Source organism: Notolepis coatsorum (genome assembly GCF_963971535.1).
Source record: "Notolepis coatsorum genome assembly, chromosome: 19".
Classification (NCBI taxonomy): Eukaryota; Metazoa; Chordata; class Actinopteri; order Aulopiformes; family Paralepididae; genus Notolepis; species Notolepis coatsorum.
The window spans coordinates 30,088,727-30,113,469 of NC_140183.1; the positions used below are offsets into that span (position 1 = coordinate 30,088,727).

General features: G+C 47.4%; 1 protein-coding gene across 1 annotated transcript in view; it reads right to left on the reverse strand.

The window, feature by feature from the left end:
• The window catches only part of LOC311246659 (IgGFc-binding protein-like), a 105,930-nt gene that overhangs the window by 50,765 nt on the left and 30,422 nt on the right, over nt 1-24,743 (reverse strand). Inside the window, exons 8-16 of the mRNA XM_084336827.1 lie at nt 14,473-14,658; nt 13,995-14,220; nt 13,416-13,661; nt 10,693-10,794; nt 10,201-10,348; nt 8,658-8,778; nt 7,956-8,291; nt 5,678-5,849; nt 78-175 (exon numbers count right to left, since the gene is read on the reverse strand). Coding sequence (XP_084192953.1) covers nt 78-175; nt 5,678-5,849; nt 7,956-8,291; nt 8,658-8,778; nt 10,201-10,348; nt 10,693-10,794; nt 13,416-13,661; nt 13,995-14,220; nt 14,473-14,658 — 1,635 coding nt within the window. The remainder of the gene's footprint in view (nt 1-77; nt 176-5,677; nt 5,850-7,955; nt 8,292-8,657; nt 8,779-10,200; nt 10,349-10,692; nt 10,795-13,415; nt 13,662-13,994; nt 14,221-14,472; nt 14,659-24,743) is intronic.

Here is a 24,743-nt window from a genome sequence, read left to right on the forward strand (position 1 = left end):
GACTGAGTTAAGGTTAGGGTTAGGGTTGGGGTTAGGGTTGAATCGGTTGATGTTCAGATGAGATCAGCAGCTCTTACCTTCCAGCTGAGGCCCAAGGCGTTGGGGTGTGAAGCCTGGGAGTGGTCTGCCTTCTCCAGGTCATCACTGGCCTCGCCGTTGTAGTTCCCACACAGGCCTGGGAGAGAAGATATTCTACGTGTTCACTGCTGACCACCTATATTTTAACATTCTCATTCTACTGGCTACTGATGCTGTTTACTACTGATGCTGTTTACTACTGATGCTGTTTACTACTGATGCTGTTTACAACTTATGTTGTTTACTATTGATGCTGTTTACAACTTATGTTGTTTACTACTGATGCTGTTTACCACTGATGCTGTTTACTACTGATGCTGTTTACTATTGATGCTGTTTACTAATGCTGTTTACAATTTATGTTGTTTACTACTGATGCTGTTTACCACTGATGCTGTTTACTACTGATGCTGTTTACTATTGATGCTGTTTACTAATGCTGTTTACAACTTATGTTGTTTACTACTGATGCTGTTTATAACTTATGTTGTTTACTACTGATGCTGTTTACTATTGATGCTGTTTACAACTTATGTTGTTTACTACTGATGCTGTTTACTACTGATGCTGTTTACAACGTATGTTGTTTACTACTGATGCTGTTTACTACTGATGCTGTTTACTACTGATGCTGTTTACAACGTATGTTGTTTACTACTGATGCTGTTTACTACTGATGCTGTTTACAACGTATGTTGTTTACTACTGATGCTGTTTACTACTGATATTACTCACCACCTACAAATCCCTGAACAATCTGGCCCCTCCCTACCTCGCCAACCTCCTCCCCAGTCCACCCCTACCCGTCGCCTCAGGTCCGCGGACACAAACTGCTTGACAGTCCCGAGGACCAAGTTCCGGACCTGGGGCGACAGGACCTTTTCAGTTGCCGTACCCTCCCTCTGGGACACCCTCCCTCTGAAACACCGTCCCTCTGGAACACCGTCCCTCTGGAACACCGTCTCTCTGGAACACCCTCTCTCTGGAACACATTCTCTCTGGAACACCCTCTCTCTGGAACACTGTCTCTCTGGAACACCCTCTCTCTGGAACACTGTCTCTCTGGAACACCCTCTCTCTGGAACACTGTCTCTCTGGAACACCCTCTCTCTGGAACACCGTCTCTCTGGAACACTGTCTCTCTGGAACACCCTCTCTCTGGAACACCCGCTCTCTGGAACACCCGCTCTCTGGAACACCCGCTCTCTGGAACACCCTCTCTCTGGAACACCCTCTCTCTGGAACACCCTCTCTCTGGAACACCCTCTCTCTGGAACACCCTCTCTCTGGAACACCCTCTCTCTGGATCACCCAACCTCTGGAACACCCTCTGGAACACCCTCTGGAACACCCACCCTCTGGAACACCCACTCTCTGGAATACCCACCCTCTGGAACACCCACCCTCTGGAACACCCTCTCTCTGGAACACTCTCTCTCTGAAACACCCTCTCTCTGGAACACCCTCTGGAACACCCTCTCTCTGGAACACCCACCCTCTGGAACACCCACCCTCTGCAACACCCTCCCTCTGGAACACCCTCTCTCTGGAACACCCTCTGGAACACCCTCTCTCTGGAACACCCTCTCTCTGGAACACCCTCTGGAACACCCTCTCTCTGGAACACCCTCTCTCTGGAACACCCTCTGGAACACCCTCTCTCTGGAACACCATCTGGAACACCCTCTCTCTGGAACACTATCACTATGAATTGAAAATGGGGGATCCTGATGTAAACAAGACAAACGTCTTTCTCTGGTCTGCATCCCCTTAACACTATGTGGACCGTCCACGTATATATACGTGTTTCGATTCCACCCGTTGAGGATCACAAGTTGTTATTGTTTTATTCCATATTAATAACGCTATTAACGTCCGCGATTGACTTGCAGGACCTACCCACATATTTGATTTTCGAAACATGCAATACCGGCCAGATCCGCTTAGGGGCGCCATCGCTCCACTGCAGTATCATTGAGGGCGATTGTAAAAAAAAAATCTTTTACTGTCTGGGGCGTTTCATATGAGCCTCGGTTCCAAACGAACACCCTCCATCTTTGATCCCGTTACCGAACGCATATTTCAGCCTGGAATAATGGGATTTATGATTAGCCAATGGACATATCGATCTACCAGATTCCGATGACTAATGAAGAAATGCTGCCGGCGATCACATGGCCTGACGGTAGGATACTATTCCCCCAAATTACAGCTGGATTGGACATTGTTTTAAAACCTAACGTGATCGATCAGTGAAAATGGCTACCTGAACGCACACTTTATTGCTAATCAATAATACTAATCGGTGTTCCCCGCCGCCCCCATTTCATCCATAGATGCTCTGTAATAGTCCGGATGCTACGCAGTTTGTTTTATTTCATTCGTATATATACAGCAGAAATAGCGTTTGATATAACGTGACTAGCTTTTAGCCTCATATCTAGCTTCCCAGAAAAAAGACGAGGCGAAAAGCGCGATAAACCTTATATTCACGACGCTATAAAATGACAACCAACCGATGGATTTTTATTTTCTTTAAGCCATTATGAAGGCACGGTTTATGCACTCAAGTGACAATGAGAATGGACAGATAGCAATACTATAAATTATATATATAGCTGTTAGAAAGTACATCGGTTTGTAAACAAACCTCTGTCCTCTGGCCTATAAATCGGCGCTACATGCTGGTCGTCAATGTGTTAACAATTGTGTGTATTGAGCCGTACTGTATTGTACCCATTCTGCAATCTGTTAAATAAAGTTTTCATTCATTCATTCATTCATTCATTCATTCATTCATTCATTCATTCATTCATTCATTCATTCATTCATTCATTCAACACCCTCTGGAACACCCTCTCTCTAAAACACCCTCTCTCTGGAACACCCACCCTCTGGAATAGCCTTTCTCTGGAACACCCTCTGGAACACCCTCTCTCTCTGGAACACCCTCTGGAACACCCTCTCTCTGGAACAGCCTCTCTCTGGAACACCCTCTGGAACACCCTCCCTCTGGAACACCCTCCCCATCTGTCAATCAACCACCCTCCCCTCCTTCAAACAGGCCCTCAAGACCCGCCTCTTCAAGCTTGCTTTCACCTGATCATCATCCTCCCTCCATCTCAAGACTCAAGCTTTACATTTGAAATAATTAACATTTTTTTATATTCATATTTTTTCATGTTGTGTTTTACTTTATTCTGTAAATTGAATGTATATTATTATTATTATTATTATTATTATTATTATTATTATTATTATTATCTGCGTTGTACCCATACTGTACCCATGTTGTACCCATACTGTACCCATGTGGTACCCATACTGTACCCATGTTGTACCCATACTGTACCCATACTGTACCCATGTTGTACCCATACTGTACCCATACTGTACCCATACTGTACCCATGTTGTACCCATACTGTACCCATGTTGTACCCGTGTTGTACCCATACTGTACCCATGTGGTACCCGTGTTGTACCCATACTGTACCCATGTTGTACCCATGTTGTACCCATACTGTACCCATGTTGTACCCATACTGTACCCATGTGGTACCCATACTGTACCCGTGTTGTACCCATACTGTACCCGTGTTGTACCCATACTGTACCCATGTTGTACCCATACTGTACCCATGTTGTACCCGTGTTGTACCCATACTGTACCCATGTGGTACCCATGTTGTACCCATACTGTACCCATGTGGTACCCATACTGTACCCATACTGTACCCATGTTGTACCCATACTGTACCCATGTGGTACCCATACTGTACCCATGTGGTACCCATGTGGTACCCATACTGTACCCATACTGTACCCATGTGGTACCCATGTGGTACCCATACTGTACCCATGTTGTACCCGTGTTGTACCCATACTGTACCCATGTGGTACCCGTGTTGTACCCGTGTTGTACCCATACTGTACCCATGTTGTACCCATGTTGTACCTATACTGTACCCGTGTTGTACCCATACTGTACCCATGTGGTACCCATACTGTACCTGTGTTGTACCCATACTGTACCCGTGTTGTACCCATACTGTACCCATGTTGTACCCATACTGTACCCATGTTGTACCCGTGTTGTACCCATACTGTACCCATGTGGTACCCATGTTGTACCCAAACTGTACCAATGTGGTACCCATACTGTACCCATACTGTACCCGTGTTGTACCCATACTGTATCCGTGTTGTACCCATGTTGTACCCGTGTTGTACCCATACTGTACCCATGTGGTACCCGTGTTGTACCCATACTGTACCCATGTTGTACCTGTGTTGTACCCATACTGTACCCATGTGGTACCCATACTGTACCCATGTGGTACCCATACTATACCCATGTTGTACCCATGTTGTACCCACCCATACTGTACCCATACTGTACCCATGTTGTACCCATCATTGGTGATGTCAGGCCTAATTCATGTTAGGCCTACATTATGCAGTCAGGGATGTAGTGGAGGGTAAACCACCTAGACTCACCTCACCATAATCTTATTTGTGAAACTTTTTAAGGAGATATTATCTTTATGATTGAAATGTAAGTATTGATGCAAGTATTAATTGTTCATAGTTTAGCCAGCTGTTATGTTACTAATGTAAATCAGCTCAATGAAAAGGATGAAGGAAAGAAACAATAGAGACTACAATAGGGATCGCATTTAATTGAGCTGTAATTAACACAATGGACCTGTCTCAAAACCCTGCCCTCTTTTCTTGATCCTCCAATCACAGCTGTCGCTTACCTCTGACTTCCTCGTACAAACAAAGTTTGTACGAGGAAGTCCGAGGTAAGCGACAGCTGTGATTGGAGGATCAAGAAAAGGGGCAGGGTTTGAGACAGGTCTATTATCCAATGTCCTCTGATGACATCACCTCTGATGATATTGAAACTCATTAACTCTCAATAACTGTCAAACTAAATGAATGTGTAGAGGCTGCGGTCTCGACTCCCGGAGTCAGCATTGCCTTGGCTTGGGCTGATCGCTATACTAACTCGTTTGGCTGGGTTAGGGGGGGGAAGCCGTGGGTGGGAAACTGGCGTTGTGGACAGCGACGCCTACAGGTCAGGTCTGGGCGCTTGCTCAGCAAAGGCAGGACTTGAGGAAGGCAGCGTGACCTCCCACGCGTTACACTTCACCAATGAGAGCCCTCGCTGCCAGGTGAGAAGAGAGCCACTGGCTGTCGCCGCACGTGTCGGAGGAAGCGTGCGGATACTTCAGGGTTCCCTTGTACCGACCAGTAGGAGAACATGCGCACAACAACCAGGTAGGGGAGGGGGGGGGGGGGGGATTGGCACAACGACTAAATTGGGACGGGGAGAAAACAGAGAAAAATCTGAGAAAGAGAGATACAAAAAAAATAAAAAAATAAATGAATGTGTGCAAAACAGCGTAGAGCCTCGTGATATGTGTGAGATTATGTGTAAAATCAATGCCGTTGTTCTTCAGTGAAGTGCCCTTTAACATAACATGATTTAATATAGAATTAATGTAGAAACCACTGCAGATTGAGGTATGATGAATGTGAGTTAGGGTTAGGGTTGGGGTTAGGGTTAGGGTTAGGGTTAGGGTTAGGGTTACCTTCCACACTCTGTTGGTAGGAGCTGGGCAGCTTCAGGCTGACGTAGCTCTTCCAGTTAAACCTCAGAGTCAGATCAAACGCAGAGCGAACAACACAGAAGTAGCCCTGACGAAACAATGACAGCTGCCCATCAGGCGTGGAATAAGGCAGGTTGACTGATCGACTGTTCACCTGGAGAGAGAGAGAGAGAGAGAGAGAGAGAGAGAGAGAGAGAGAGAGAGAGAGAGAGAGAGAGAGAGAGAGAGAGAGAGAGAGAGAGAGACAGGAAGAGAGATTTTGGTGTTCGTAGTGGAGATGTTGGAGCCTGGAGCTTCAGCTGAACTCAGTAGAAACATCTGCTCAGTTAACCCTAACCCTATACTAATCACTATACACCTAGAGATGGTCTAAGTTAACCCTAACCTTATACTAATCACTATACACCTAGAGATGGTCTACTCTAAGTTAACCCTAACCCTATACTAATCACTATACACCTAGAGATGGTCTACTCTAAGTTAACCCTAACCCTATACTAATCACCATATACACCTAGAGATGGTCTAAGTTAACCCTAACCCTATACTAATCACTATACATCTAGAGATGGTCTAAGTTAACCCTAACCCTATACTAATCACCTCATACACCTAGAGAAGTTAACTGAGTTATAATAATGCAGGACCTGCTCAGAGGTCTTTAATTGGCATTGGCTATTATCCACAACACACACACACACCGGAACACACACGCATGCATTGTCTGTAGGATCGCTGATGCGATTCGTCTCTGCAATTAACCCATCCCGTCGTCCTTCCCCCCAAGGGCAGCCGGGAGCAGACAGGCGTCAACGTGAGCCGCGCCAGGGGACCAATCCAAGTGCTCCTGTCCGTCTTCGTCAAGGACGCCACAGCGTTAGCGATCTGTTGTTGTGCATGTTTTTCCATTGGGTTTATCTTATCGGGGGGGAAACCCTTGCGAGCACGGGGAGAACATGCAAACTCCACACAGAAAGGCCTGGGAGATACCCCACCTGGGTACCTGGCATCATGGAAACCTGGTCCCCAAGCGGGAATCGAACCCTGGACCTTCTTGCTGTGAGGCGACAGTGTTAACCACTACACCACCGTGCCGCCAGTGGTTACAGAGCCAACAGTCACCCTGCTAACCTTATGCTAATCACCGTATACATCTCCAGGTCTAAGTGAAGCAGCAGAGTCTGTATGTAGGAGGTTTAGTGAAGCAGCAGAGTCTGTATGTAGGAGGTTTAGTGAAGCAGAGTCTGTATGTAGGAGGTTTAGTGAAGCAGCAGAGTCTGTATGTAGGAGGTTTAGTGAAGCAGCAGAGTCTGTATGTAGGAGGTTTAGTGAAGCAGCAGAGTCTGTATGTAGGAGGTTTAGTGAAGCAGCAGAGTCTGTATGTAGGAGGTTTAGTGAAGCAGCAGAGTCTGTATGTAGGAGGTTTAGTGAAGCAGCAGAGTCTGTATGTAGGAGGTTTAGTGAAGCAGCAGAGTCTGTATGTAGGAGGTTTAGTGAAGCAGCAGAGTCTGTATGTAGGAGGTTTAGTGAAGCAGCAGAGTCTGTATGTAGGAGGTTTAGTGAAGCAGAGTCTGTATGTAGGAGGTTTAGTGAAGCAGCAGAGTCTGTATGTAGGAGGTTTAGTGAAGCAGCAGAGTCTGTATGTAGGAGGTTTAGTGAAGCAGCAGAGTCTGTATGTAGGAGGTTTAGTGAAGCAGCAGAGTCTGTATGTAGGAGGTTTAGTGAAGCAGCAGAGTCTGTATGTAGGAGGTTTAGTGAAGCAGCAGTCTGTATGTAGGAGGTTCAGTGAAGCAGAGTCTGTATGTAGGAGGTTTAGTGAAGCAGCAGAGTCTGTATGTAGGAGGTTTAGTGAAGCAGCAGAGTCTGTATGTAGGAGGTTTAGTGAAGCAGCAGAGTCTGTATGTAGGAGGTTTAGTGAAGCAGCAGAGTCTGTATGTAGGAGGTTTAGTGAAGCAGCAGAGTCTGTATGTAGGAGGTTTAGTGAAGCAGCAGAGTCTGTATGTAGGAGGTTTAGTGAAGCAGCAGAGTCTGTATGTAGGAGGTTTAGTGAAGCAGCAGAGTCTGTATGTAGGAGGTTTAGTGAAGTAAGGAAGCAGGACACATGGTGAGAAGCTGTTAAATTGAAATATAAAATTGAAGAAACTAAATATCTCACAACCAAAACAAATATTACTAACAATTTGTATTTAAATGTTTTGAAAGGCCAGTCTAGACTAGAGCACAGGATGGGTTGTGTTGGTGGTTAGTATCTGTGTCTCACCAGTACTCTCCCAGGCTGCTCTCTGCTCATGGAGACGGTGTGATTGTAGACACTGAGGGAGACAGACTTGGTGTAGGCCACCGCTCTGTTACGGCCGCGGTTGTCATTCTGAACCAGGACTTGGAACGACACCAGCGCGGGTTCAGAGGTCGTGACCAGCTGAGACAGCACGTAGGTGCAGGTGCCCTGGAAATCAAACCTACGACCGTCAAAGGTTCTGTAGTGAGGGTCACCCGAACCCTGGCACGTTGCAAAGGACACTGGGTAGCAGTCCCTGACCCCGCCCCTCAGGGCACAATGCTCGTTCTTCTTACAGCTGACGTTCTTACACTCCACCTGGGGAGGGGGCATAATATATAGATCTGAATAATGTAGAACATAACATAATAATAGAACTGAATAATGTAGAGCAGAACACAATATATAGATCTGAATAATGTAGAACATAACATAATATATAGCACTGAATAATGTAGAACAGAGCTGTTTGGACCAATCAGCGTCCTTTGAGGAACTACTGGCAGTTACGGGCAAAGATACTCATTTTTATTAAAGTGCCGGCCCTCTTCCAGACAGTTTCAAAGGACGACTGCCGAGATAGTTCTGTGTGATAGACCCTCTGGTGGGTCAGGTTAGTTGACAGACACACACACACACACGCACGCACACACACACACACACGCACACACACACACACTCTACCTGAGCTTTCCCAGGAACACAGCGACACCTGGTGGCACATTTGTTACCAACCCAGAAAGAGGTGCCTGCTGGGTAATACCTGTCCTTGTGCTGACAGCCACAGCTGCTCTTAGGAACACACCTGAAACACACACAGACACACAGACACAGACACAGACAGACACACACACACACACACACACACACACACACACACACACACACACACACACACACACACACACACACACAGTTATGCTGTGTTCAACATAGACAGAGGCAGATTTTCTTTCTTAGTGTTCTCATGCTGGTTGTGACTGTGATTTGAATCCTGACCTCTAATCATCTTAAGGAGGGTGTGGTATTGGTAACCTCAACCTGTCTCAGTTGGTTATGGAACCCACCATGGTCCATCTTAATTGATCTAATCTTTTCCAATAAGAATGATACAATTATTTCCTGCTGTGTCTTTGATTCATGAATCAGTGATCATCGCCATACGGCATGTACCTATCGGAAACATTTGTTTAAAGAAAATACGATCTCATTCAAAAAACGTTAAGGACCAAGCATTTCTAGTTGATCTCCATCATAGTGATCATAGTGATCACAGTGAAATCAATTATTCCATGGAAATCCCCATCTTTATTAAAAACCTTTCTTGCCATTGTTGATAAGCATGCACCATGGAATAAAAGATAGATCATCACCTTGGTTTACACCAGAATTAGTGTTATTTAAAGAAAGGAACAGACACTCTGGAGACCCTTTCGTCTGGACCTCATTTAGACAAATCAGAAATAAATGTACATCTGTGGTGAAGAAACAGACTATTATCTAGACCTGGTCAGCAGCTCTGTCTAGCTCAGATCACAGTTCTGGAGGGCAGTGCATTCAGATAAAAGTTAGACTACTTTCTCCCCTTGTGACCTCATTTACCACACACGATAAATTGAATGACTGAACTGGTCACTTGAAAACACTTGTGTGGGGCCCCTCCTGGTGGACTGACTATTAATGTTGTTCTTGAAACACTACAACCCATTGATTGACCAGGATATCAACTGGAAAGAATATTTTTTTCCTCAGACTATCTGCATCGTTCATTTCTGAGCAAATAACACATATATTTAATCTTTCATTATCAACATAATGCATAATGCATAATGCAACATAATGCTCCTCCCGGCAGCATGTAAAAGTGTCCTTGAGCAAGACACTTAACCCCTAACTGCTTCTAATGAGCAGGTTGGCACCTTGCATGGTCCACCGTCGGTGTGTGAATGTGTGCGTGAATGGGTGAATGTGAGGCATAAGAGCTTTGGATAAAAGGGCTATTTAAATGGAGTCCATCTACCATTTAATAGTAGTAATAGTAGTCATAGTAGTAGTAGTCATAGTAGTAGTAGTAGTAGTAGTAGTAGTAGTAGTAGTAGTAGTAGTAGTAGTAGTAGTAGTAGTAGTAGTAGTAGTAGTAGTAGTAGTAGTAGTAGTAGTAGTAGTAGTAGTAGTAGTAGTAGTAGTAGTAGTAGTAGTAGTAGTAGTAGTAGTAGTATGAACCTACCTGTCTCCACTCAGTACCAGTCCCTTGTTACATTGGCAGCCCTCCACACACACAGCTGTACACTGCTGCTCTGCCCCCAGAGATCCACAGGAGGAGGGGCAGGCAGAGCCACAGGCCTCATAGTGACTCCCAGAAGGACAATCCAGGGCTGGGGAACAGAGGAAGGTCTATGGTCATAAAAAGAAGAGAAGAGAAGAGAAGAGAAGAGAAGAGAAGAGAAGAGAAGAGAAGAGAAGAGAAGAGAAGAGAAGAGAAGAGAAGAGAAGAGAAGAGAAGAGAAGAGAAGAGAAGAGAAGAGACGAGACGAGACGAGACGAGAAGAGACAGCTATAGCATAATAGAACACAGTAGAATAGAACAGAACAGAACCAAACAGAGTAAAACCGAACAGAACAGAACAGAACAGAACAGAACAGAACAGAACAGAACAGAACAGAACAGAACAGAACAGAACAGAACAGAACAGAACAGAGTCATCTCATCGAGACTTACGGCATTTAGCTACCATCCTCCAATCAGGGCTGACTTTACCCCCGGCAGACTGACAGGCATCGCCATAACTCTTCAGCTTATCACACAGGATCTGTTTAGTCCCTACAGACATACAGGTCATCAGATAGACAGATAGACAGACAGATAGATAGTCAGACAGACAGACAGACAATCAGACAGAAAGATAGTCAGATATTTTGATTACACTATTAATATTATTATTTGGGGGGGGCGGGGGGTTATGTTATGAGCTCTATAGGGAGGTAGTGGTTATGTCATTTTCGTTTTTCCATGTTCCACCCTCTGTCCAACGCAATGTATTTCCCCATTGCCCATTTCTAAATCGTCTCGTTTAAAACAAATAAAGCATGGACATTTGCATGGTGTACCTTTCTGTGCATATTCCTCCACAATCTATAGCTCAACATGAAAATATTCGCAATTAATCGTAAAGGTAGCAAAATAACAACGTTTTTGTTTTCGTTCACTGAGAAACTACACTACCATTTGGCGCTGCTGACTGACGTCACCACAGCGTAGACTCCTGGCTTTAGTCGCAGACCTAGGATCAGATTTCGCTTACATTCCATAAGCTTAACAATTCGTACAATGGTAAAATAACCCTGAATCTGTGGCTAGTATCTGTTTCACCCAACACTAGTGCTCCGGTGATCATAACCATTTATCTCTAAAGCTAACCACTATTTTTAAAAGCCACAACCACGTTACCATATTTGTATTTATAATTTAAATCGGATAGTTATTTCGCTGCATATTAAATCACTGTAAATACTAATGTAAATCATTGTTTCGTTGTACATATTGTGTATAGTTTATAATGTAGTGGGCACTTACATGGACACTTACATGGACTGGACATAATCCACCTACACTGTCACTTTAAGGACACGGGGCATTGTGGGTAGCTAGAGCGGCCATATTAACTCTTTGCTTGGTTTGTTGTGGTATGCACGCTATGCTAATAAATTACGCACACTGATGTGTTGTCAAAGAAACTCAACTCTCTCTGGTCGTGATTTCCCACTTCCTACAATAACGCTATTGTTTTTTACGTAACGTTAGTAGCTAGCTAGCTTGCTAGCCGGCATGGTGCTTTTCCCCAGAGTGTAACCACAGGTCTGAGAAGAGGACCTGCATATTTTACTCATTCCCGAAACTCTTCTACAATGTGCCCCGATTTAAAATGGTTCACGACAGTAGACATTGCTAACATCTAGTAAGTTTAGCTAGGTAACGTTAACGTTAGATAGCTAGCTTGGTATCAGCTGGCCGTGACGTGGATTAGGCGACAGCACTGAAAGACAGGCATTCTCCTGCCGTAACTCGGGTGCTGCATCCTGGTAAGTGTAGTTCGTTTTTAATGACAAATTAAAAACCTTATAACTACTTTCATTTCAACCAAAAATGCTTAAACAATAATGTTAGTGGTAGAAGGGACCTCATTTTGTGCAAAAATGGAAACTTTTCAATTTCCATGTGACAGAATTGTTACAATAGCCGATAATCCATTTTCCCAATGATAAATCCCTATACGGGTGGAACAACCAGTGACGTCAGACTACACCTCCCTATTGATGCAGCATCTGTTTGCCGCCAAAAACGACCTGTAAGACTGCCGTCAAAAACTACCAGTAGGACTGCCATCAAAAAACTATGTGGAGGACTGCTGTCAAAAGCTACTCGTATGACTGCTGTCAAAAACTAGGACTCTCTTTGTTTGGACCCACGGAAATATTAGTAATCATATTTGGAAAGTTGTGCATCAAAAGAGAGAAAGAAAAAGGCTGAGTTTTCTCACGTATCTCAGCTGCTCCATGAAGAGCAAGGTCTCCCCTACATTTTCAAAAGCCTAGAGAAAGCTTGTTTTAAATCATCATCATGAGTTATGCATGTCAAATTGATTATTGATTATTATCAGAACATGAGGCGCACAGCACACTCCCCACCTCTCCTTTCCTACGTATTGCACTAAGAGCAGCCTTCACTGACGCCAATTCCAGGAATACGATGTATAGACATAATTTATCTGTGCAAAGGTCATGAGTTGTCATGGGTTGTCCTGGTATGACAAATATTGAAATTCTTTTATTGGGATAACCACATTGAGATACAGTATCTCGTTTTCGAGGGGGTCCCACAAATACAAATGCAGTTACTAGTAACAGATATACTGAATAAAAACGTGTAACACAATGCTTTTGTTCTCCAGGCACACACTATTCCAAATAATTAAAATAACAAAATTATTATTATATTTACACTACTCCAAATCAAGAAAAAAATTACTGTAAGTATCTTTTGATGGTGGTCATGATCAGACACAGAAAAATATGTTATGCGCAGTATCCACTCCTTATTCCTCCTTATCCAAAACAGCCCACACATTTCATATTTAGGCTATATCATTCTTATGTTTGAGTAATTAATTAGATGATATACTTGCTCCCATAGACTTCCACTAGCATGTTTAGCATGATGCTAGTCTGAATCACAGGTTTAGGCTTAGCACCGCCCAGGATGATTGTGATTGGTTTAAAGAAATACAAACAAGCGAGCGCATTTTCTTCACTATAACAGAATGATAATACGTTCAGCCAGACCTTTCTCCAGCACAGTGCTAACATAGTGTGTAGAGAGAGGTATGGCTAATGGCTATGCAAGACTAGCATGATGCTAGACTTCCCTTTTAAATGCTCACCAACCTTTATTAATACAGACGTCATAGACACAGTTGTCCAGGTACATAGCGGGATCCACGGCCTTGTGGCAGGTTGAGAACGGACCGTCTTTCTGGGTCAACCGGCCGCAGAGGGTGGGCCGGCGGTAGTGGGCTTGCTGCGTGCTGGGGCAGCTGGGACAGCGGCCATTACAGCTATCACTACAGAACAGGTCTGAGTCAGCAGTCTTCCACAACTGGATCATCTTCAGAACAGCAGCCAGAGGGGAGCCTGGAGGAGACAAAAACACATCAGATAGTAGAATCTCTTTCTTTGTCTCAGATTCGTAGGCTTGTTTTCTCATTACAAATTCAGTTTTAAGGCTAGAGTGAAGATGTATGTATCATTATGGAACTAGAGGCCTTGAGGAATCCAGACATACTGTACCAGTAATTTCATGTCATTTCATGCCCCCCCCCTCCCTCACCTGTGTGTTCACCCCCCCCCCCCCCTCTCACCGGTGTGTTCACCCCCCCCCCCCCCCACCTGTGTGTTCACCCCCCCCCCCCCCCCCCCCCCCCCCTCCCCTTACCTGTGTGTTCACCCCCCCCCCCCCCCTCTCACCAGTGTGTTCAGGCAGGTCATCTTTTCTGTCTCCGTTATAGTTCCCGCAGAGTCCTCCCAGCTGTCCGTAGTAGGAGGAGGGGACAGTGATGTACAGCCTCATGTTCCAATCATAAGAGACTTGGAGGCCGAAGTCGGTGGTGAGGAGCGCAGAGTTCCTGAAGCGCTTCACAGAGACCCGCCCACCTGACAGACTGACAGGCAGGTAGACAAGCTCACCGTTCACCTGCAGAGATCAGAGAACCACAAACACACTAAATACTACATAGGTCAACAATCTTTAGTCAATCTGTGACCTTAGTCAACCTGTGACCTTAGTCAATCTGTGACTTCAATCAATTTGTGACTTTAGTGAATCTGTGACCATAGTCAACCTGTGACCAGTTTTCTGATTGGCTAGAGTGGAGGTGATAACCAGTCTTCTGATTGGCTACAGTGGAGGTGATAACCAGTCTTCTGATTGGTTGACCAGACTCACCTGGACCTGACCATGGTGTTTACTGATGACCACCGTTTCCTTAACCCGTCCGTAAACAGTGACCGTCACCGTCCTCACGTACGACACACGGCGGTTACCACGGTGATTGTTCTTGGTCGTCACGGTGAAGGCCGTCAGGCCAGGCACCTCCTGAATGAGCTTTACCATAGTGTAGGTACAAGTTCCCTAGGAGAAAGATTATAGTTAGTAACTATTACCATGTTGTAACTGCTACTATAAATATTTTACTTAGTAACTATTACCATGTTGTAACTGCTACTATAAAGATTATAGTCAGTAACTATTACCATGTTGTAACTGCTACTATAAAGATTATAAATGGTAAATGGTAAATGGCTGCTTTTTTATATAGCGCTTTTATCCAAAGCGCTTTACAATTTGTTACTTACATATTACCCATTCACACACCGACGGCGGAGGCAACCATGCAAGGTGCCAACCTGCTCATCGGGAGCAATTAGGGGTTCTGTATCGTTAGTGGCTTAGCTTGGCATCGCTACTGCACTATCTCGCGTACGTGCACGCGTACTGAATAAACCACAAATGTACCTCTAATACCAGTATTAGTCTGACCACACCCCTCATCAGCTTACCTTCATAAGCAGGTGTGTGGTCACCTGCTCTCCTCCTTCTCGCTTTCACCACAAGGAAGAGGTGCCTCGGTAGATCCCCACACTTGACACCATGATGGAAGAAATTGGATTAGGAACAGCTTGGGAAACAAGGATACGTTGACATCATACCTTTATTTTCTCTCTCACTATTTTCGAGAAAATACGGCGATATTGTCTTCGTACTGGAGTGTCTAGAAGATGATGATCATTCTAAAAACCCTCCACCGGTTTTCGTATTGGGAGCACGCCGCTGCATGCTTCTCAACTGCAATTCCTTGCTGTGTTTGTTGGGGTGAAACCTGTCAGGCCACAGCTGAACTGTCGGACATGCCGCTGTTGTGAGGAGCGGTGCGTTCCAGGTTGGGTGAGTAGTGTTTGCTGGCGGGCTCCACTTGTCTGTTAGTGCTATGGGGGCTACTTGACAAAGTTTATGGAAACCGGCCCCAGGCTAGGGTCCTTTGTTTAGCCGCCTAGGCGACAGGAGGCCTTGGTCTGGCGACCATTATAGTTTTAACTAGTGGGCCGCGACCATTGACACTGGTGATCCCTGTGTGTTCTGGACGAGTGGATTCTCTCTGTCACCGTGTTAAGACCCCATCTTTCATATCCAAATGAGAGTATTCCTTCACGAGGGGATATGTGCATGTAATGTGCGATAGCGGCAGATTCATGTTCAAAGTCAGCTATACAGGCCAGTTGGTACTGTGCTGATTCCGCCGGACGTGGTAATGTCACCGTTGTGAAGCGGTGTTGACGTCTTGTTTTCTCTTTTCTCTTAAAAAGTGAGGAGGGGTTCAGAACGGCGGCCTGTCTGGGTGAGTGTTATGTCATTGTTTACATGTTCATAGCTTACGGTTAGCCGGTCAGTGGCCTGGCGCGGGGTAGCTTGGCTTCTCGCGCGCCGCCGGGAGCTCGCTTCTGATCGCGTGCGTCGTTAGGTCGGCGTCTCGCGAGCGGAAGCAATAGCACCCGAACGGTTGGAGCAGCCGTTAGCTTGATGCTATTCTGTTGAACGTGCTTTGATTTTAACATGTTTTACACTCTTGACCACGACGTCATCCTTGACAGGGGATGTTCGTCGACCCTGCCTGAGCCTAGACGGGGATTGCGTCAACAAAGAGGACTGTAGCGACTGGTGGAGCGGCGACGCTGCCCGGATCGAACAACACAGGACGGCTGTGTTCTACGGTGTCTTGTGACTGCACTTCGCTGATCTGCGTTCCGGGTAGGTACGGGGTTGGCCAGACCTCATAACACGTCTTCTGGTTTTACTTGCTAAATGTATTGTGAATAACGGTGTTTTTTCCCAAAACGTGTGTTGTTGCAATGCATTTGGGATACGTTGCGGGTTGTGTGTGAGCTGTTTTTGTCACTGGCAGTTAGCTTCTCCGTGCAGATCGTGATGTATTGATCTGGTTGTTGTGTGAGAAACATCATGGTGTTTATGTGTACCGTGTACTCACTACTAAGGCAACTAACCTATGAAGCTATGCTTGGTGACAAGTGAGTAAAAGAATGTTCTTTCTCAGACTGTAATGACAATGAACAGTGAGTTCACACATTAACAGGTTTTCCTGTTTTAACTGGCCGTATTGAGGGTAAAATAGGAGGATTGTGTTTTTCCCCCCCGGTTCCCTGGGGACTTTATCACCTCCTATCAGACATGTTGTGCATTAATTGTGTCTTTTGTGTGGTAGGGATACGATGTAACTCTTAGCTTGATTGCTGAGGTTGTGCTAAATCTGCTGGAGAAACTTATTTCCTAAGGGGAAATTGGTTTGGTTGCTGTCATGTGTGCTTAGCAAGGCCTGTGGTCGATACTAATCAAGAATGATGTATTCTCTCATTGTGAAAAAAACGGCGTTCCTCTGTTGAGTGTTTTTGCCATTTTTTGTAGGTGATGATGGGTTGTGTGTGTCATGTGACCTACAACTGGGTTGTACTGGCCACAGAAGCACATGTGTATGTTGGACCGGGGTTCTTAGAGCCTTCTCTATTCTGTGTTTTTCCTTAGTAAAAATCAGATAGCAGGTTAGCTCATGCGCTGTGTGGAGCTGTGAAACGCTTCATAGAGCTGACTATGACTGTGTCATATTCTCTTTTTGTCGTTACGTCGTATCATGGGTGTGGGGTCGTAAAGGGGTGAACTGGTAACATTTCCTCTCCCCATTGTTCTGTCGGTCAGGGGTACACCCCCTGTCCTTCAAGGTTCCCGTCACGTGGCGGTTCGGCACGTTACGGGGGGGGGGGGGGGGGGGGGGGGAGGGAGTTCCTGGTCCCACGGCCTGGTATATTGGGCGTGTGCACCGCAGGAATTCCCCCGCCATAGAGTACGTCACCGTGCGCGTCTCTGTTGGTAGGACTTCCGTGTGCTGTTCAGGTCCATGTGATGGATCTGTTTTCAGGGGGGGTGGTCAGGGCTCCTCCTCACCAAGCGCCTATTCAGGCCTTCTGTGAGTTCGGACTCCTTCTTCCATGTGAGGAAGCCTCCATCAGAGTACAGAGCCTTCCTCCTCAGATTGTCAAAGTGAGTGGACCCTCTAGAAGGGTCCTTTTCTATTGTATGTATATTCGATTCAATTCGTTTATTGAGTGTGTATGGGTTCAGTGCCTCTTCCCCGGAGGCCCTAAAACCAGTTTTTTACATGGCTCGAGGTGCAATATATTCTTTTCAATCTGTACAGCTCGCGTGGGAAGTCTCTCTGGGGATCCCCGTCTCTTTCCTATGGGAGGGTGGTGGGATGTAAAAATGTGAACATTTTTTACCCCGGCTGTGTAGACTGGGATACATACTGTTGATGCTTCCTTCTTTCTATTCCAGAAGTGTTGGAGTTAGGGAGTGTCACACCCCTCTTGTCGTTCCCCTGGGCGCCTTGGGGATTCAATGACAGGTCTAAATAGCCTGTTCATTGATGGGGGTGTGTCCCGACGCACGTATAGTGCTAGCTCGCTGTAAACAGGCGATTGACTGGCACGCCTTGGTTGCTTGTGGTTGAAACAGCGTTTTTATAAAGCAACTGAGATGGGGGTTTTTCCTCTTCCGGCGACCACATCCCATGACCTGGGTGGGTTGTCGACGGATTCTCGTTCATGTCTGGGGGATGATGACGGGATGGATCTGAACATATGTAGTGGGGTCTCACGCCCTTGGGGTGGGCCACCAGGCGCGGTTCGTCCGAACGTCTGGGTGGCGCCTTCTTTTCATGTTAAGATCAACACGCATATCTGCCCTTCTCCTGGAGTAGGCATGTCGGCGTGGTTAGGGCACGGGACTGGTTCTGGTCACGCTGGTCCAGATCAGTTGAACCCGTTGTCCGCCGGGGATGCAGATCTGCTGTTCTGGTACCCTGAGGGACTTGGGCTTTTTTCAGGGGGAAAAATGCCAGGTCGGTCTGGGTGTCACAGGGTTAAGCGCTATGGAGACCCTGGTTGGGTATGTTTTTACTCAGCACTGTCGTCATGGCTTACAGCCATGCCATTCTGTACGCGCTCGATCTCGTCGGATCTCGGCCGCTACACAGGTTGGTCCTGGTTAGTACTTGGTTGGGAGACCGCCGGGGAATACCAGGTACGGTGTGCTTAGGGGCTGGTTCTCCATTATTTTTCGCTCCTCTCTCACGCATGGCGAAGAGGGGCCTGTGGGGGTGGTTTTTTGACCTCCTCTGGTGACCCTGTGCTTCCCGTACCGCCAGGCCCGGTCCGAAGTGATGTTTGCGACCCGTAGGCCTGGGTTAACCCTTTTTGGAAACTGAAACACTTGTACTGCGGTATAGCCGGTGTATACCCGCAGGTGTGTTTTGGAGTTTTTTCTTGAGGGGTTATAGGAACAACCACCGCATTGGGTAACACCGAGGTGGTTGATTCCCTGGTGTGTTGGAGCAGTGTCAACTCCCGGGTTCACCGTTTGAGGGTGCCCCTGCACGTTCATGACGTCTGCCAATCGTGTCAGCCTTCTCTGCCTCGACCCCTCTGGGTGGGGGTTGTTAAATGGAGGCTTGGTCATGCAACACCGCCAGCTTACGCTCCTTCCGCCGGGGCGGCTGTGTTCAGCTGTCCCCTCTGGCGCCTGTCTCGTCCGCAGTCTCCAGGCTAGGGTTAACAGCCTGTTGCCTGGTTTTTCCCCGGTGCGCTGCCTGCTTCCGTTGGTTAACCTTTTTTGTGTGCTTACGGCCATGCTGACTGCCTATTCTGCAGGGTCAGTGTGCCAGGCGGTGTACTATTGGGGGGACGGGGCCCGCTCGGCTTGCGGCCATACCGACCTGAACACGCCCGATCTCGTCCGATCTCGGAAGCTGGGCAGGTTCTGGCCTGGTTGGTTCCGCCTGGGAATACCAGGTGCAGTAACTGAGGGGCCTTTGTCCGAATACGCTGGCGATGTGGGGGGCGGGGCACTACGTGCCCACCTGGTGGGGTCTTGATGCTGGCATCATGGACTTCTCCGGGCCCCCATTCTAGGGAGTCCAGTCCTTTTGGTGGGTCTGGGTCTTCCTTCGTGCTCCGCTGCTACGGCCTTGCCACGGGGTTGGGTTTGCCCTTGACCCCGTGATTCTGGGGGCAGTAACGAGGTTGTTCCTCCGTTCGTTCCCGGGTGGCATGCGGGTTGTGCGTGTGTGTAGTCGTGGGGTCAAGCCACGGTCTGCTCACCCTGTGCGTTGAGTTGCTTGAGTGCCTCTTTGCACGGTCGGGTCCGTCGCCTTCCCGTGACGTCCCTAATAGGGGGGCTACCCTCCATTAGGGGGGGTCGGGGGGGCTCGGCCCTCCCTGTTCTGATGGTTTTGGGGGGCTGTCAGCGGGGTGTATTTGTCAGCCAAGTGGCTCCGCTTGGCCTCCCTTGTGCAGTAGCGATGCCAAGCTAAGCCACTAACGATACAGAACGTTAGGTTATGACTATAACCAAGTTCTGTTAGTTAGGGGCGATGCTTGGCATCGGACGGCCGCTGCAGCCCTTGTCCTCACCTTGTGGTGAAAGCTTGGGAAGGAGGAGAGCAGGTGACCACACACCTGCTTATGAAGGTAAGCTGATGAGGGGTGTGGTCAGACTAATACTGGTATTAGAGGTACATTTGTGGTTTATTCAGTACGCGTGCACGTACGCGAGATAGTGCAGTAGCGATGCCAAGCATCGCCCCTAACTAACAGAACTTGGTTATAGTCATAACCTAACGTTAAGTGTCTTGCTCAAGGACACATCGACACGCTGCCCAGGAGGAGCGGGAATCGAACCGGTTACCTCCGGATTGCCAGACGACTGCTCTACCTCCTGAGCCACTGTTATTACCATGTTGTAACTGCTACTATAAAGATTATAGTTAGTAACTATTACCTTGTTGTAACTACTACTATAAAGATTATAGTTAGTAACTATTACCATGTTGTAACTGCTACTATAAAGATTATAGTCAGTAACTATTACCATGTTGTAACTGCTACTATAAAGATTATAGTTAGTAACTATTACCATGTTGTAACTGCTATTAGAAAGATTATAGTTAGTAACTATTACCATGTTGTAACTGCTACAGTACTATAAAGATTATAGTTAGTAACTATTACCATGTTGTAACTGCTATTAGAACGATTATAGCTAGTAACTATTACCATGTTGTAACTGCTACTATAAAGATTATAGTTAGTAACTATTACCATGTTGTCACTGCTACTATAAAGATTATAGTCAGTAACTATTACCATGTTGTAACTGCTATTAGAAAGAGTATAGTTAGAAACTATTACCATGTTTTTTTTTATCTACTTTTTCTCCCCATTTTCTATTTTTCTCCCATCCCCAATTTCGTATTGTCCAATTCTAACCTCCCCTGTCTCGAACGTTGTTAGGCCATGCCTCCCACTGGTCGGCTGCAATGTGGGCGAAGCCTTGCATCACGTGTCCCCTCCGGTACACGAGGAGGCAGCCGTCGCATCTTTTCACCTGCACAGCGCGATCTCTCAGCGGCGAGGGTCTGCGTGGGAGGGTCACGCCGCCCCCGTTGCTTCCTGATTCTACTGTACAGGCGCACCAACCGACCTGTAGGAGTCGCTGTCCACAACGTCCGATCCCTACCCACCAGCTTCCCACCCCAAACACTGCCAATTGCGTTAGTATGAACGACCAGCCAAGCTGGTAGCAATGCCGAGACCTGGGCTCAAACCCAGCAACTCCTGCATTAGTGGCGAGCGCCTTGCCCACTGCGCCACTTAGCCGCCAGGGTATGTTTGTTAATTAACACTATCAGTGCCGGCCGTGTTTTCCTTTTTACCCCATTGAATGCCATCATCCACTTCAATGTTACCGTTAAAAACGCATAATCTATGTTTTAAATTATGGCTATGTGTCTAATCTGCCCGTCGCTTATCAATGACTTGTTTGCAGTCAACATTGTCAAAGCGGATTGTTTTTTAATCGATTCATATCCTTTTTATAGCATTTCGAAAAGCTATCGTTCTCTCGAAAATTTCCGGAAAATAGAAACATTCCCCCATAAACTGCATTTATTGGAATATTCTCGAATACACTAGACACGTTGTCATTTGTCGGCCTATTTATGAATCGTTTTCAAATAAACGCTAGATTATCGATAGTATATGTGTACTTATGCACGCTATAGAAGCGGGCTGAAAAATCTATTCTCTCATTTCCTCAACATCACACACACACACACACATACACACATACGGGACACGCTGTTATCTCAGTGAATACAGCTCTGATTATCCTAAAACTGGTAACATAGACTACTTACCTTAGATCAGATGTTCTCCAAAAAGATTATTCCAATTCCTGATCGCCATTCCAAATATCGATCGCGTTTATTGATTGATTATTGGCTGCTGTAAATATATATTCCACTCTGCTTTCCAACTCGCGATCACTTCCCTCATCATCAGATCCCTCGCCAGCATAATGGAGCCAGTTGGCTCCCCCCACAGGGATCCAGCAGTATAATCGAATGGCCTGCAGTTACACAGGGATAGACGATAGGGGGCGGTATTTTACCATCTGAGCTCCTAGAGGGTCTGCTGTACCAACGGGAGACTCGGTTGATGAAATATAAATTCAGATCGCTAATAAAAAAATCAACCGACAATTCGCGTCGGTGGCACTCAAAGTGTTAATGAGTTGAAGATATTTATAAAATGATCCAATGCTAATTCAACATCTGGGATTTCTAATGCAGCGTGGCTACATGAGTAGAGCTCCGGACTCATGATCGGAAGATCACCGGTTCGAGCCCCGGTCAAGGCTGCTGTCGGAAAGTGGTGTTGTTGTCCAGCAGGGGGCACTCTGTCCTCTGGACTTGTCAGTAACAATGCCCCTGTTACGGTGATAGGGACACCGTACAGCTGCGAGTGCCGTCCTTCGGATGAGACGCTAAACCGAGGTCCTGACTGAATTATGTCGTTAAAGAACCCAGGACGCCTATCGTAAAGAGTAGGGGGCTCCCCAACGTTCTTGGCCAAATTCCCAATCAGGTATCTGACATCAAGGCCACCTAATCATCCCTTCCCCTTAATTGGCTGATATCAATTCATGTGTTATGGTTTGTAACCGACCTCAAACGCAACGGCACAGACAGGAAGTTCAGAGTTAGCCAAATGCTAGGGCGTATTTATTTACAGAGTCAAAAGAAGGATAAAGTACAAATAATCAAACAAACGGGGAGACTGCCTTCGGCAGAGTCATCTGCCGCTCTGCAGAATCCTCCTGGTGATAGTGGTGGGGAATTTGCATGTGACGTTGTAGCGGCTCTGCAGATACTCCCAGCAGATAGTGGTGGGGAATTGGCATGTGACGTTGTAGCGGCTCTGCAGATACTCCCAGCTTTCACTCAAGGTGGAAAACGGAGAGAGAGAGAGAGATATCAGAAACAGTCCAACGAAACACAGAGGCAGTGTGGTTCCCTCCTCCCTAGCTGGGTCCAGAACCAATTGACAGTGACAGTCCTCAGTGTTCCCCACAACACACAATTTAGCCGAGTTAGTGCAACAAAATGAAGTCTTCAGTGTCTCTTCTAAGACACACAATCAGAATAATCCAGAGGGGTTTGGTTCCACTCACCCAAGCGCAACGCGTAAAGCGGGCAAAACGAGGCGCAGCTCCAAACGGGGAACAAGGTTCTCCACAGCGGTTCTCCACAGAAAGGTCCTGGAGAGAAAGTAGACCAGGAACAGCAACGGGGAAAAGCAGGCAAATGCAGTTGTATTCCAGAACGACCCGACAACGATAGAAGGAAGGTCCTGGTATATAAAGCCCTCTGGGGCGCTAATCACAAACTATGACAGCTGCGTGATGAAAGTGGCAATCGTTCAAAAAGCGTGTGGCGGGGAATGCACCAATCAGCACCATACCTCAGGAGAGCGTGTGGCGGGGAACCAACCAAACCTCACAGTACCCCCCCCTCCACTGGAGCCACCCGGCGACCAGCCCGACCCGGCTCGCCCGGATGGGCACGATGGAAGTCGGTGATTAGGCCGGGATCCACGATGAGCTGGCGGGAGACCCAGCTCCGTTCCTCCGGGCCGTACCCCTCCCAGTCCACCAGGTACTGGAACCCCCGACCCCGCCGTCGAACGCCCATCAACCGGCGGACCTGCCACTGGGGGTGACCGTCCACCATCACGGGAGGAGGTGGTTCCGGAGCAGGAGGCATCAGGGGACTGAGAGAGACAGGCTTAACCCAGGACACATGGAAAACGGGGTGAATGTGCATGGACGCAGGAAGCTTAAGACTCACCGCCGCCGGACTGAGTACCTTCAGAACCTCAAAAGGACCGACGAACCGGGGGTTAAGCTTCTTGGCCGAGGACCGAAGCGGAAGGTCCCTTGCGGAAAGCCACACCCTCTGCCCAGGGTGGTACGTCGGCGCAGGGACCCGGCGCCGGTCAGCCCCACGACTGGCGCGCTCCGATGACCGGAGCAGCGCAGTCCTGGTGATCTCCCAGACCCGACGGCACCGGTTGAGGTGGTCCTGTACGGAGGGAACTGCCACCTCCGACTCCTGTGCAGGGAAAAGAGGGGGTTGGTAGCCCAGGGATACCTCAAAGGGTGAGAGGCCGGTGGCGGAAATGACTATGGAGTTGATGGAGTACTCGACCCAGGGAAGGAAACGGCTCCAAGAAGCGGGTTTCTCGGCAGCCACACACCGAAGAGCAGACTCCACACTCTGGTTCATCCTCTCCGTTTGTCCGTTAGTCTGGGGATGATAACCAGAGGAAAGACTGACCGTTGCCCCCAATCCCTTGCAAAAAGCCTGCCATACCTGGGAAGTGAACTGGGGCCCCCGGTCCGAGACGACGTCCTGGGGAAACCCATGGAGGCGAAACACGTGGCGTGTCAGGAGATCCGCCGTCTCGGCCGCCGAGGGAAGCTTGGGAAGGGCCACGAGGTGAACCCCCTTGCTGAACCGATCCACCACGGTCAGTAGGCACATGTTCCCCTGGGAAGAAGGAAGACCCGTGACGAAGTCCAACGCCACATGGGACCAAGGGCGGCTCGGAATGGGAAGCGGCTGCAATAGCCCGGAGGGTGCCTGGTGGGAGGCCTTGCTGCGGGCGCAGGCCAGTACGAACTCCTTGACGTCGTTCCTCATGGTGGGCCACCAGAATCGACGAGCCAGGAAGGAGAACGTGCGATGAACG